The sequence below is a fragment of the Triturus cristatus genome, chromosome 6, assembly GCF_964204655.1.
Source record: "Triturus cristatus chromosome 6, aTriCri1.1, whole genome shotgun sequence".
NCBI classification, from domain to species: domain Eukaryota; kingdom Metazoa; phylum Chordata; class Amphibia; order Caudata; family Salamandridae; genus Triturus; species Triturus cristatus.
In genome coordinates this window covers 282,871,394-282,885,976 of record NC_140589.1, presented here as the reverse complement: position 1 = coordinate 282,885,976, position 14,583 = coordinate 282,871,394, and the positions used below count along the sequence as shown (strand labels likewise).

The following is a 14,583-nucleotide window of genomic DNA, read 5'->3' as shown; positions in this document are numbered from 1 at the left end:
GTCAACACTATACAATCCGTACATATTAGTCAATACATTCGGTGTATGGAACATTGTTTACATTTAATCACTGTTTTATTCATGCAGGACAGTCTCAATGTACCTAGAAGCCGATCATTTTGCGCCATACAATCTTTCTGGCTCGAGGGCTAGGAGAGAGGAAACTCTAGAACAGACAGTGCGATGCAATTTCCCATACGTTTGGGAAGGCAGCCAAACTTTCTTGAACCTGTATACTATTAGTGCCTATATTTTGTCTGTATGTTCCAGATATTCCCCCACCACAGGTGTACGGTGCTTGAAGCTTCCAAACTTGTGCAATTGCTAGTCTAGTGGCGAGTGATTGGTTTTCCCTTTGGTGTCGCGTGGATAGTCTTCACTCTACTGCTCCTCCATACAGTCCTCTTTGGGAAGCCATGGTTATGCCTGTGATGTGAAACACAATCTCCTTTCAGTAAGATTGTGCATCTATGAACACTCGCCCCTATATGGAGGAGTGTGCATGTTTCCCCAGAACCCTTTCAACAGGTCCGGACTGCTAAACATAACTCAATGTTTTTGGTCCAGGTACAACCTGGTCATTCTACATGCATTTAACTTATCTTGTAATTGTATTGAGGACTTGGCTGCTGTAGCCAAATTATGCACCAGGTCTCCTCCAGAATCTCAATATTAACATTAAGTTTCCAGTTTACCATTTGTGTTTATACAAGTGTTGTAAATGATTTCTTGCTTTGTCAATGGATGATCATTCCATCTGAATTTGCTCCCTGCCAGCAGAACCCATTTTGTGCTATGTGTTTGTCCAGAGTAGTAGCTTAGTCACACGAAAGTAGTCTTTTTAAGCAATATTTTAAGTTCTATTACTAGTACATATTGCCCAGTCAACAAATAAGTCTGTCAATGCAGGGTTACGGAAGCTCCAACTCGAAGCCAGGATACCAGGCGTGAATCCAGGCTTATACATTACCAAAAGACCACATGGAGGGAAAAATTCAGTCTACGGATATTCCTAGATACATTTGTTAGAGTATTAGAATGTTTCCTGAAGGGCTGATAACATTCCTCCAGTTAAGACCTACACAAATCAGGATTACACAAATACAAGTGGAGGCAAGTTAAATTTAGGAAAAACAAGGACACGTGTCAAACGTCCTTAAGAGTCCCAAAAGACCACACTTGCAGACTAAAGACAGCAATATGTCAATTTTTTTCTGGGAAATACTTGCTTCAAATACCTTGCTTTGATGCTGCCTGCATTAAGGTTTCCACTAAATCAGCCACACTGTACTGTACCATCCTTTTCACATGTAAAACACCAGATTTGAATGAAAACTGAAGTTGTCAAGTTCACAAAGCGCTCAAGTACTTGTTACAACTGCTTCATCGCTAAATACGGTTCCATAAAATCCAGGATACCTGGAATTTTTTAAATTAATGAAAATGAGCAACTGAGCTCTGGAGGTTTGATGAGGTCTTGAACATAAAGTAGGACTGAATCCAAGTGCCAGCCCCAAGTTATGTCGTAGAGGCTGTGACAAGTGTACATGGTATTTTGGAGTGCTTGAACTTACTGGGTTCCATCTTCCCCATCTAACATGAAGATAGTGAGTGAAGCTGGGACACTTCTCAAACTATACAGTGACGTGATGTGTGTCTCAGATCTCAGTCTTTCCACTTCTATGAAGGCCAAACAAATTTACGCTTACATGTGCTAAAACTAAGCTTCCATTATTGGGTCTTGATTACCTGTTCAAGTTCCCTTCCAGTTACTTCATCTTCACATTTCTCAATCAAATCAGTAGGTATTGCAGTTATCTAGACCCTTGGTGTGTTTCTATGTATGAATAGCACATACTTGAACCGTTGGAAGAGCACAACGGTTTCCAAATGGCTGTTCCCTACACCATAGTATTCCACAACTTGTGAGATTATATATATATTTTTTTTTAGGCATTATATTCTTGATCTAGCAATCCATGGCACCAAGTGACCCCCAATTACTGTAAATTAGATTTGTGCATTATTCACAGGTTAATACTCAATCCCCATTCAAAGTCAGTCACCTTCACAAAGCATGCAAATGGTGTACACAAGGATTATCAATTTTTGAATGCTGTGCTTTACATGACTTAACAGTAAAAGAAAGTGCCGATCCCATCAAAGTCATACATTCTCAACCAGCTGGATTGTGCAGGAGGAGTTCTATTGGTTAATGGTTCAATGCTCATGCTTGGGACTTCCCGTTTTTGGATTCCATGTTATACACTCCAGACATAGGATTTTAGATCCAGATAGGATAAAGCCATGAAAAGCTGAAAATGATGTAATGAAATAGAATATTGCGTTTCACCGTAACCATGAATTGTTTGATAATGTACTGGGGGGGCAGAAAAGTAAATATTTTATGTTTAATGACCGTACGCAGCTTAAAATCTAAAAGAAAGTGGCCCAGATATTAGGTTAACTGCCCCAAGTTGCACTCATGAATAGTGGTAAAGCTGCATTATATTCAGGGTGTATACACTGTTTATAAGAACATTACCTATTTTTTCTTTGGCTATGTAACTGCATGACATCGAGAAATTACTCCTAGTGTTGCCAGCCGGATCTTTCAGAGAGACTGGAATGGTAACTGCAGTAGTGCCAACGCTGTCCTGGAAAAGCAAAACCAGATGCATCAACCTCCTAAATTGGTCTCTGGTCAAACAAAAACTACACTTGTTACTGCTCTTAAAGCACTTCAGATGCCTCCACAGTAGGTTTCATAACTACCTCAGAGCATCCATCTTCCATGTATAAGAAAGATCTTTTGCCTTCTTCCCCCCCCCCCCCGCTGCAGGTACTTTAACCAGTTAAATAGCTGGTTCTACCCTTACAATTGGCTAAGCATTTGCCATTTCAGCCCAGATGAGCAATTATCAGTCCCATACCACATGAAGGAAGCCTGCCTGTTGCAATTTGCAGGGAGGACGGTGATCTGCTGAGCCTGGGTACAGCCTTGTGATTTAGTGGTTAAATACGCTTGGTGTAGATAAGTACATTTACATCATGGATTCCTTACGACAGTCTTGGGGTAGCGCAGCATTCCGCATTTCTCTTCTGTGAAAATTCTACCCAACATCACTTCCCACTAGGCTCTACCTACATCTAGGCTGGAAACAAAAATGGAGAAACAATGGTAAAGTGAAGATCTGGCTTTTCTCCTAGGCTAATGTGATAGCCACTTGTGGGACAGGTTCCAACAGGTTTGGTATCTCCCTCTCCCCATGTAATCCTGACCGCATTAAGTAGTGCATTGTGAGTGAGGAAATAACTTGCTCCCAAGCCCCAGGAATCTGTGAGGGCGTCATATGTACAGAGTGCCATTAGAGCAAAAGTCTACCACTAATCTTATGCTGGCCTCAGGCAACACTTGCCGATTATGTAACCTGGTGAGTGTTCTAAATTCTGGGAGACACCACAGCGGAATCTCAGGGGCATACACCCAAGGGGTCTCAAACATTTCAAAACAATGCCAGCATAGCTAGTCAACCTTTAGAGTGGAGGGTTATACCAGAGAACCGACTCCTACATTATGACGAAGCCTATCTTTGCACCAAGCTACAAGCACTCTGTCAATTGCAACTGATTGCCATCGCATCGGCCTCTGCAATTGAGTGGCAAAATATTAAGCCTCACTATTTGGAGTCCCTAGATCCCATTTATCCAATGGCCGCATAATGTTATGCAAGGTCACTTTCATTCTTCCCTTGCCCAAAACCAGTCAGTGGGGATTCAAATTCACCAAAGAGTTTTGTAGGCAATAGCACCAGTAAACAAACTACAATAATCTGAACAGGATCAATATTTGCTATTGCAATACATCCCATTGGAGAAGGGGGGGGGGGGGGGGGGGGGGGGAGGTTATACCAGAAAGCTAGCGGTTGTCTGGTGCCTGTCAGCACCTGACCTATGTTGCAGAAAATCAGACATGTGGTGTTGCGATACATTGGGTCCCCAGATACCAGAACAAGTGCTTCGAAGACGTGTATTGGGGGAGGGGGGGGGGAAGGGAGAGGGGTCAGTCAGTGCCATCAAGGTAGACTCTGGATCTTGCAGGAACCTAGAGCAGATCAATTTCATGATGTTCATAAAACTCAGTTGTAAACTTTTTTAAAGCTACTAGTACTTGTAAAGACTACATTTTGGTGACCCTTTAGAATTAGCATCAAGTTATGGCTAGGATGCCAGAACATGCAGGGTGACCATGACCCTTTGACCTCATATGTGGACCATACGGATTTCCATCTGCCCACAATTGAGCAATACCCATTATCCACTAAATTTCTAGAATAAGCATATGAAAACTGGTTTCTCCATTGTTCTCTTGTATACAATTTTAACATTCCAGTTTTAGAAATTCTTCCTCCAAGTATTTGACCCTTTAAGTAATGCGTTCTTGCAAGAAAATGGGTTTTGAATCATTGAATCTCTTACTATACCATTTTTAACAAGTCTCATAATTTCTGTCCCCTCTCAATTTGGTAGTTCTAACTTCTGGTCTCTGCATTCTATAAGCATTAGTTTGAGAGGATATCAGTATTACAACAGAATTTGATTACCAGAATATGCAAAAAGGGATACAATCCATAAAGAAGAACAAAAAAGATTCTCAGAGGAAAAGTCTGACGAGTGGTAAAGCAAAAACTTAACCGTCCCTGCCATAAGGTTGGTCACAACAACTAGGTAGAGATTAGCAAATTAAAGAAACATTCTTCTTGAATGTATTGCAAATTAATACCCAGGCATCATGAAGTTCTCCGAATGACTAAAGCTGAACACATTGGGAAACCAGAGATCTAGAATAATTTAATACTCTTTAGTGAACCCCAGAGGGCAGTTTGAATTTAGAAAATTGGCAAGCTAGAGCTCATGATAAAGTTCTGATTGCCAGAGTCACAGCTTAACCAAGAGTGTTTTCCATTATTTTGCTCTAGCTCATGGAGTGTCAATTTCCCAAGGGTTTAGATTGTACCAATTTACAAAGAGGATAATACAAGAACCTCCCCATTGGCAGGTCAGTCTTATTGATTCAACTCAAAAAATTTGGGAAAACGTTAACCTGATCTGAAAATTGGATCCATGGAAATCAACTTCCTTTCAGAACATCAGCAATTGGAGTGGAGACTCTAGAATATCAGGCCTGCTGTGCACATCGGACCAGTCCATCACTGGACACAAAATTGACCCACCTACAAGATTGTCCTCTAGAATGGTCCTGTGAGAGTTTCTATGTAAGAAGTGAGAAAGCAACTTCAGTGCTTTGCTGATGATCACTCCATCTGGACATCTCTAACTTGTAAATACTTCTGTGACTATCAACCTCTGATCAAACCCCATCGAAACATCCCAACAAATTTCATTAACTAAATTTGTGTCAGGCTTTAAAAATTAGTTGGATCAAACAAAGCCTGGTGACGTGTCAAATTTTGGTTTAACATTTACCCCGGACTACATTTAGTTAGAACTGGGCAGCAGAGCATGCTGCTTCAAACTGTTCTTGAGTGCAGACGAAAGGAAACTGAAGAACGTCTTTTATTTTTGTGACCAGCTTGCCTAGTGTTGTGTCAGTGGTAGCTTGCCCCCTACATCATACATATGGGTATACCGGAGTACTTACTCTCTGGGACTGTTCCTTAAAAGGATCTTTTATTAACTCATTGAATGGGTGGTTTTACACATTTTTGTATTTTTGGAAAGTTGCCATTCTTTAGTAACCATGTACCTATGTTTGGAGGTGTAATGCTTACTGAGATGGAACATTGGGTAGCTATTGATGCATTTTTACATTATACATGCAACCTCTTTTGTATTGGAACATTAGGCTAATAAATGTATGTTGTATTGCCTGTAACTCCACGTAAAAGAAGAGTTTAACTGGTGAACTTATCCTGCGCTCAGCTTTCCTCAGATAAACAAGCACTTGAAAGTAGGTTACGTACATGTTACTTTAATCATATGCGCATGTTACTCTTGTGCCAATGTGATTTATCAATTGTATGGAAAGGGTTTTGAGAATCTCAGGTCTTTTATAACCTGGAATAAACTAATGAAATGCAGTGTCGAGTTAAACAGCAAGATACAACACGAGGCTAAATGAACAGCAAACAGCTTTACTTAAACTTACCTCATAGGCCACAAGAGAAGATGCCAGAGGAACTGAAATATCGACGTGTGTGCCATTGTCAAACAGCAGATAGCCACGGGTTTGGTCAGACTGATTGGTCAGACGTACGTTTCCAACATAAGGTGTCCAATCCTGGTCTATACTCCCCCGTTTGATTACAAGGTGCAGGTAAAGGTCATCACAATAGCCTGTTGCGCTGGGTAACACTGAAACAATATTTCAAATCATTGAGTAGATCAAACACCAATTTTGTACTTTGTGGTTAAAAGCAAAATTAGTAGCCATACCTATATCCTGAAGGCTTGCAACGATTACAGCAGGAACAGAAAAGGGTTTGCCCTGAGGAATCACGTTGAAGCCAAATGTAACATTCAATGTATAGACGGTGAACGGCCAAGTTACCTAACAAAGTAAAAAAATAAACAATGTTGCACAGTTAACCATTTGGTACAAACCTGATCAATGGTCCTTACACCCACCTTCTTGTTGACATTAGGGTCATCAAATGGGACATTCACTTTGTAACTAAATCGTCCGTCTGGATGTTGGAGCTCGGAGATAAAGTATCCTTTAGCATTAGCTTGAGCTGTAGTTAGTGTTACAGGACCAATGGTAATAAACACGAGATTAACATCTTGAAGAAATACCCCTACTGTCACATTGAACATTTTCGTTGACGGAATAGTTGCTGTTAAAGGAAAGAAAGGAACACATCACAAAATTACCTCAGTCGCTACAAAGGTAAAGTTACAAACTGAGATGCCCTACTTACAATTAATTACAGTGGGTGGGTGTGGCATGAATGGAGTTGTAATGTCTTTTATGATGGTTTGTCTGGTCTGCCCCCACTTGTCATCAGTCCACTCATTTTGCAAAAATATGTTGACACTGTAGGTTAAGCCGTAGATCCCATTCATGACATGGCTCTGAAAATTAAACATTATGCCTTTATTAAGCTACATAAATATGTATGTGTTATATGGGTTACAGCTATAGTATAAATATACGTCATAACAAGAGGTTATGTTTAATAATCTACCACAAAGTTTACAAACCTGCACAAAGATTTAGAATCTGTGCAGCAGTTAACTGTTCTCATCTGGCTTCTTGCACATCTCGGGGTTGTAACCGATTTGGACCAGGTATGCGATGTCTACTACAGGAGGACACACCTCTGATGGGCCGGAGTCTAGATTCAGACTTCCTTTACCACAAGATACCCTAGACTCCTGCACTCTGTACAATGGCTGACTGGACTTTAATTTAAATGAACAATCTTGGCTCGTTCAAATGAATCCACGGGAGGTTGGATCATCCAGCTCAATTTGAAAGAAGGTAAGATAGGTGAGAATGGCCCCTCCTGTAGTAAAAGTCCACCTTCAGCCTTAGCGCAGATGATCAATGCAGACTGGGAGGTGTAAGGGGCCTCAGTTTGTCCTCCATTGCAAGTGTTTGAAGCAATTATACTAACGAGGAGTCTAGTGAGATGGTACAAGACTGTTTTGAAGCTCCTCAAGAAACTAACACATTGATCTCTGGGAAAAGCGTGCAGGTTTGAGCTATTAACACCATTGGTTAAGCCCAGGTTTGCTCACAGAAAGTCTCACCATAGCAAGGTATTCCATTACTCCTTCGGTGGGATGAGTCTGCCCCTCAGAATAATAATCCAGAACCTCCCATTTCCATTGACAAGTCCTTCGCCATTTCTACACTCCCTTGTCTCTTTCAGGCTTCTCCCACTTCCCTTCATTAGTAGACGAGGACTTCAATAGAGGGCAGACTTTAATCCCACCCGGCAATATGGATACAAGATTCGTCAACCCATTCAAATGAGCATAGTAAACTCTGTATTCAGCTGCTTCAGATAGCATGGGCATAGAGTGAACTACAGTTGCATCTGCTCACTAAACAAAATAGACTGTCACAGCAGGAACACCACAAATCAGACAGATAAGAAAACATTTCATCCATGTCATACCAGTACTTTAGCTGTTTATTGCATTAGGGAAGAATCCCATTTTGCAAAACCACTAAGTGGGAAGAGGCGAATGGACACCAGAAAATTGTGCTCAGTGCTGGTAAACAGTCCTGTATTTTTAAAAAAAACAAATAGTAAAGACCTATTGGGAAGATATATATCAAAACCTTGGGACTCTTCGCAAGTGTCTCATTTCCGGACACCTTTTGTGACTCTGAAGGGGAGAGGTAGATTTACAAGTTCATCGACCACCTATCCACAGTTTGACACATGCAGAAGCTGAAAGCCAGTATAGAGTATAAACGTCATGCGCTACGAAGTGGTAAGTAGGGAGACATCACAGCAGCATCCAACATTAATCCATAGCACACGCTGCAACTGAACATTAGATACTTTTGGTAATAAAGGTATTTTTTTCCCCAACCAAACTCAATGGTAACAATGAACTACTTTGAAAGTATGAAAGGAGTATCTGGCCAGCCAGTTTTTAAATATTTGACATGGAGATCTTGGGCAGTACACTAGTCTGCTTGGCTATCATGCTCGGTTAGGTGGATTCAAAACAGAAGAGATTATGCATCTAGTTCAGAACAATGGACAATGATCTTTGATAAGTAAGACGGCTGCGCTGTGAAAATTATGCAGAAAAATCTCACCCTAGAGAGTGGAAACCAACACAAGGTTTTCATAAGTTAGTTTGTGGTTAAACATTTACCCATTACATATAACCGGGTTCCTCACCTTGTAATAGCCACTTGGTGCACCCAAGGGGATCTGGATTGTTGTAGCTAGACTGTCATTTTGGATCACATACTCATTACGAACATCTCCAGCACTCAGTTTCTGCAAGTTGACCCCCAAGGCACCACTGCTCGCCTGGACGTTGTTTGCGCCAGCCATTAGAGGTCGAATCAGTCTCTCTCTTGGAACACTCCACAAGATAGCGTCATCCGTATACTTCAGGTCATCTGAAATCGGCATGGAGAAAAGAAGCCAACAGTAACATCTTTAGAGTGGTCTAAAATTCTGCAATTCAACTAATGGTCGCAGCACAAAGAAGATTTCACTCACCAACAGGGCAGGCTACTGCGGTATCAACCATAAATACCATCCAGCGCTGTTTGTAGTACGAAGTAGATCTCAAAACTGAGAAGTCAACACCACCAAACTGCAAAAAGACTACACCATTACTGCATCCACATTTACTAACTATGCTTTACAAGCAATGGTTCTCAAATCCAAGGTTTCTTCTAGATAACAGGCAATAACCACCTCAACCAAAGAGCTGATTTTACAATGGGGCCTATCCAGCATCAGCCTCCCCATTCATCTCACTTCGACAGAAGGCAGAGTGAAGATTTAAGGCTGCTCAGCGGGTCAGAAGACTTCTAGACAGCTCCCAGGTAGTACTTTAGATCACCTTTGCAAACATTTAGATTGTGTGAAGCTTCTAAGTGACACTATAGGCCAAGCACATCCCCCTCATGACTGGTGTGATGGCCAGAAATGTTAACCTCAGTGGGATCCCACTTTAAGTTGCTGCTTGTCATAAGCTAAAAATGGAGCAATACAGCTGTACAATACTTACAATCCCTGTAGATGCCTCCGATGCATTGTAAGCAGCTCGCAGCACAATCCGAGAGGCAGTGGTACGGATTCCATAACCAGCATCTTGTGCCGCAGTCAAAAGCATGACTTTCCTTCCAGATGGGAGGTGGAATACAATCTGCCACACAGACCCATTACCAGCCACTGCCTGAGAACACAAAGGATAATTATGGTAGAGGGCAGCACCAGTACCCTGCTGCCAAAAGCATTGGGCCATGGCAACAATTCATGCCTTTAAAACTGCATTTCACCATTGTCCCGGATTTTTTTAATTTTTTTTTTTTATCATGGTCCTTGTTTGCATACTCTGTAATCCAACATTAGCTTCAGATACCGTGCAAGGGCTTCAGAATTCATTGATCTATAGAGATAGGAGTTGCATCATTCATAATACTGAATGCATACTTAAGAACTTACATCTGGAAAAGCTGCGGCCCAATCCTCTGGCTGATCTTGTAGGAAGCCCTCTGAAGCCAAAGGAATGCTTCTCTCAACAGACACCTAGAAAGGAAGCATGGATCAGACTTCAAAGAATGAGTCACTGATCAACTATCAGTACAAATCTGGCCAGTACTGGACGCTTATTTCACCTCACAGAAGGTCCCACCAAAGGTTACAAAAAAGACTTCAGAAAGTGATAGTTTTGTCTGAGCACAACTGTGGGAAACGTATCTGTTGACATTGCCACCCCATCTGTTGAAACAAGATTGAACATTTTGCAGTGAAAAAACCTTATTTAAACAAGCTAAACCAGAAAGCTGTAGAAGAGAGTCAGGCCTTCATTTTTGAGGATTTATTTTGTGCTGGAGCCCACGCATCACAAAAACGTACTGCATGTCATGATATTGCACACCAAACTAAAAGCCCAAGTTCCGTAATGTAGTAATAGAAACTTAAGATAAGTCAAACCATTGCAAATTCCGCAAGTCCCTGATGGTTTGCTGCTTTAAGAAAACTAATTCATTAATATACAACAAATCTACAAAGTGGCATAAGAACACCATCCAAAAACCTGTAAACGACGATAGTACAGTTGCGTAATTCATACATTGTAAATTGACATTCCTGTACAAGTCTTTTCTACAAAATAGATCAGCTCACTCGGATTTAAAGTAGCCTTCCTGAGAACAAAAAGGTACAGGTCCAACAGGCATGGCTTGAATGTAATCATAGTCCAAAGATGACCAAACCATGCCGGGGTGGCGACTGTGGATACTTAAAATGTCATACAGTTTGCCATGGATATGGCCTTGTATCCTTGTAGTGCCTGGGGGTTACCTTGCGGTTGCAGACCCAAGACTGGACCAGCCCTTCTCTATAGAGTACCTTTTGGCCCATCTATATCACAGTGGGTGCGATGTGCCCATTGCGAGGGTGAACCCCAAGAAGCATCCCCGTGGTTCTCTTGGATGGGTTGGAAGTGGTGTATTTGTCAAGCTGTGGTGGTAGGAGTATGGGGACAGCTAGGAGGCTAGAGGCTGTCATGGACTGCATGTTCAAACCCTAGGCCAGCATTAATGCCAGTCTGAGCTTAGGGTAACTATTTACGTGACCAAACGGTCATTCATTTGGGGTGTATGCTGGAATCAGATTGGTTTTGCAATGTGGGTGTGACCTTTAGGGGCATTACATTTTGGTTTGTCATCATTAATGACTATAAGCCGGTGGTTCCCTTTAATGTGTTGTGCTTTTGTAGCATCTGAGGGTACACCGCCCGTAGGACTGCAGTAGTCCTCTAGGTATCCTACTAGTGTTCTTTTAAGCAATGATTTAAAGATAAGTTAAGTATGCTCCTTTACCAAATGGCCTTTGTAGTAGTGATAGAACAAGTGGAAACAACGGGTAGGGTTATGTGGATGGTGTGAATAGTGGGTGTGCAGATCTCTTGCATGTTTATGCTGTGCTTTTCATTAGGGAGTGCTGATGGGAGCTCCACAATTAACACTCACCTCTGCCTTTATTTCTATGGAGTGCCCTGTGGTAGTTTTTTTTTTTACTTTTTCAATAGAACAGTACATCAATTTCAATGATAATTGGTTATGGATACAACTTACATACATTGGATTGCATTAACTGATACAGGTGAGGACATAACAGTGCAGGGCATTGTATGATATGGTAACAAACTGGCACGGTCGCTAAACATTTAGCTTCATGATAACAGTGCGTAGGCCTAGACATGAGGTGAAACTGGGCATTTAGTTGACAGCTCAAGTCAGGCTTGTTGTGGACGTCCATTTTATCTGTCTGGAAACAGGGAGCGTCTCGGTCCAGCATTATAGTATACAGTTCGAGTGGTACCCAGGGGAGACATACAAGTGGTGCGTGGTAAGCAGGTGTCAATAATATATCTAGACATGTCAGAGGGGTGCAGTCTCAGGGCATGCCTGCTGCATGATCTGCGGGCTGGGGCGGGCACGGGTGTGCCAATAAATAGACTGTAAGGGCCCCCATATGTCCCACGGTCGGGAAGACAATGGTAGCAACTCTGCATAGGTGGAAAATTTCTCTTGGCAGATTATCAAGTCTGAGCCAGTCCTTAAACTTGGGTGCCATCCCCCCTGCCCCATCGGCAAGAAATCCGTCCCTTGGCCAGCAGGAGTGCTAAGGCAATGTACTTGCGGTACGGCGCAGGAATGAGTTTGGTGTATCTCATTAGGGCCAGTAATGGGGATCGTCCAATATCTGGTATGGTCATTAGCATTATAGCGTCGAAGACTTTAGTCCAGTAGTCCTGTGTTGCAGGGCAGGACCAGGCTAGATGGAGAAAATCAGCCCCTGGGGTCCTGCCTCTGTCGGAGGCTATCAGTTTGTGTCTATACATTTTGGCCGGGGTATAGTCTTTGGAGGAACTTAATATGCGATGCGTAGTCTGCTGCTAGCAGAGACCTGCTCAGTTTGTAAACAGCAGTACTCCCACTGGTCATCAGATAGCTCATAGCCCAGTTCCAGGTTCCAATTAATGCGTGAGTGAGTCGGAGGTTCTACCCGCTGTGTATGCACTGGGTGGGATAGTGTGGATACAAGACGTCATGCACTTGGAGCTTTAAGCATCAAGTGTAAGGGATTGAGAGTGGGTGGCTCCGCAGGGAACTCTGGAGTGACAGAGCGGATGCCTTGTTGAAGGCGAATATAAGAAAACATCTAGTGGGGATGGATGAAGCCCCTGGAATACCTGCTCTCGTGTGCGATTTTGTCCATTATGGTAGAGGTCCCCCCCATGGGGCAATTTTGGTCAGTTTCCTGAATTGGTGGAAAAGCTGTTCCTGAAGGAGTGGTATGGCAGGGTGGTAAGTAAGTGGGAGCAGCAGGGAGTAGAATAGTGGGCTGTGTAGCTGAGTGTTGAGGCGGCACCATGCATTTACTGTGCATGAGACAGTATTTGGAGTTTTGTCCCTAGGGCAGGGTGTGGCACAGAGCATGCAGTCTATAGGTATGGGGTCAGGCAGCCAGTGCTCTGCTGCCAGCCAGTTCAAGCACATAGTTGCAGAAGAGAGGCCGGCGAACCATGTCCGCCAGCGCTTTTCCTGGCCGTTCTCCTTCCCCATAGCGGCACGCCACCCAGTATTTACCCCGGAAACGTACTCGATGAGGGACTCACGAAATTTGCTTTGGGTTGTACTATCGGGATTGGAAGATAGTTTTGCTTCAAGGGTTTTAAGTTCTATCTATAGTGTCTGTAGAGTGAGTGATATCTTCAAGCACTCCCGCTCCCTTCGAAATACAGAAGCCACGCAGGGTTACCTTGAACGCCTCCCAGATAGTTTCCACCGCATCTACCGATCCTTTGTTTCTTCGGAAGAAGTCCTGGATTTCTTCCTCAAGTTCGGTCTGAAACACTGCATCTAGTAGGATTGTAGGTTGCAGTCTCCAGCCATTGCGGGGTGGGCCGTATTCTGATGAGGAAAGCATGAGCTTAACCAGTGCATGATCAGTACGTCCTTGCGAGATGGGTCACTGTAGCTATGGCTGGGCCCAACCCTCGTGACAATAACCAATAATCTAATCTTGCCCATGAGGCAGCTTGTGCCGTGAAGTGTTCCCTCTTTTGTGGTGATGTATATGCCTCCATGCGTCCACCAGCAGGTAGGTCACTAGGATAACTTGGATGACTGTGCGCGCGGAGGAGAAATGTTGAGGGGCTGGATGTGACATTAAAGCCCCCCCCCCCCCCCCCCCAAATTACATGAGGGGAGCCTATATCTGAGATCTTGTTCCAAAGGGAGGAGAAAAACTCGGGGGAGTCGACGTTGGGTCCATAACAGCATGCAAACATGACGGAGTCTGATCCCAGCCTGCCCGATGCAATGCAATATCTCCCCTGTGTATCCAATGAAGTGCCCACCAAGGAAAACAGGGACTTTTTATTTTTAGGAGTATGGTAGTGCCCCTGGCGTATGAGGCGTAGGAAGAAAAAAAAAACAACTGGATCTGCCCATCGGTGTGCAAAATTATTGTTGTGCCTGTAACATTGCTATGTGGATGTGGTGCCTGTGAAGATATGCTAGTATCTGACGTTTCTTATGCAGATTCCCTAGCCCTCTGACATTCCAGGTGATAATCTGGAGTTAGCCGTTCAAGGTTATGTCAGCCATCTGCCCGTCTACACTTGGGGACTGGACATGGATACCCGCATGGAAGACCGTGTGCTTGCTATGCAACGCCGTACGTTGTGCCGATTCAATAGTAGATACAAAAACAAAGAACAAGCTCCCCCCCACCCACCCACTGAAGCATCCCAAACATGCTTGTATCGCAGTTCCCTCCCCCCCCACCCAATCCCTTATCAAAAACAACATTCTGCGCCTCAGTGTAATAAGTCAGGAAA

General features: G+C 43.1%; 1 protein-coding gene across 1 annotated transcript in view; it reads right to left on the bottom strand.

Annotated features, from left to right (window-relative positions):
* LOC146816765 (uncharacterized) overlaps nt 1–14,583 on the bottom strand; it is a 132,149-nt gene that overhangs the window by 56,336 nt on the left and 61,230 nt on the right. Inside the window, exons 6-14 of the mRNA XM_085610640.1 lie at nt 10,173–10,256; nt 9,736–9,903; nt 9,219–9,315; nt 8,889–9,115; nt 6,942–7,095; nt 6,649–6,857; nt 6,457–6,571; nt 6,170–6,375; nt 2,546–2,657 (exon numbers count right to left, since the gene is read on the bottom strand). Coding sequence (XP_085466766.1) covers nt 2,546–2,657; nt 6,170–6,375; nt 6,457–6,571; nt 6,649–6,857; nt 6,942–7,095; nt 8,889–9,115; nt 9,219–9,315; nt 9,736–9,903; nt 10,173–10,256 — 1,372 coding nt within the window. The remainder of the gene's footprint in view (nt 1–2,545; nt 2,658–6,169; nt 6,376–6,456; nt 6,572–6,648; nt 6,858–6,941; nt 7,096–8,888; nt 9,116–9,218; nt 9,316–9,735; nt 9,904–10,172; nt 10,257–14,583) is intronic.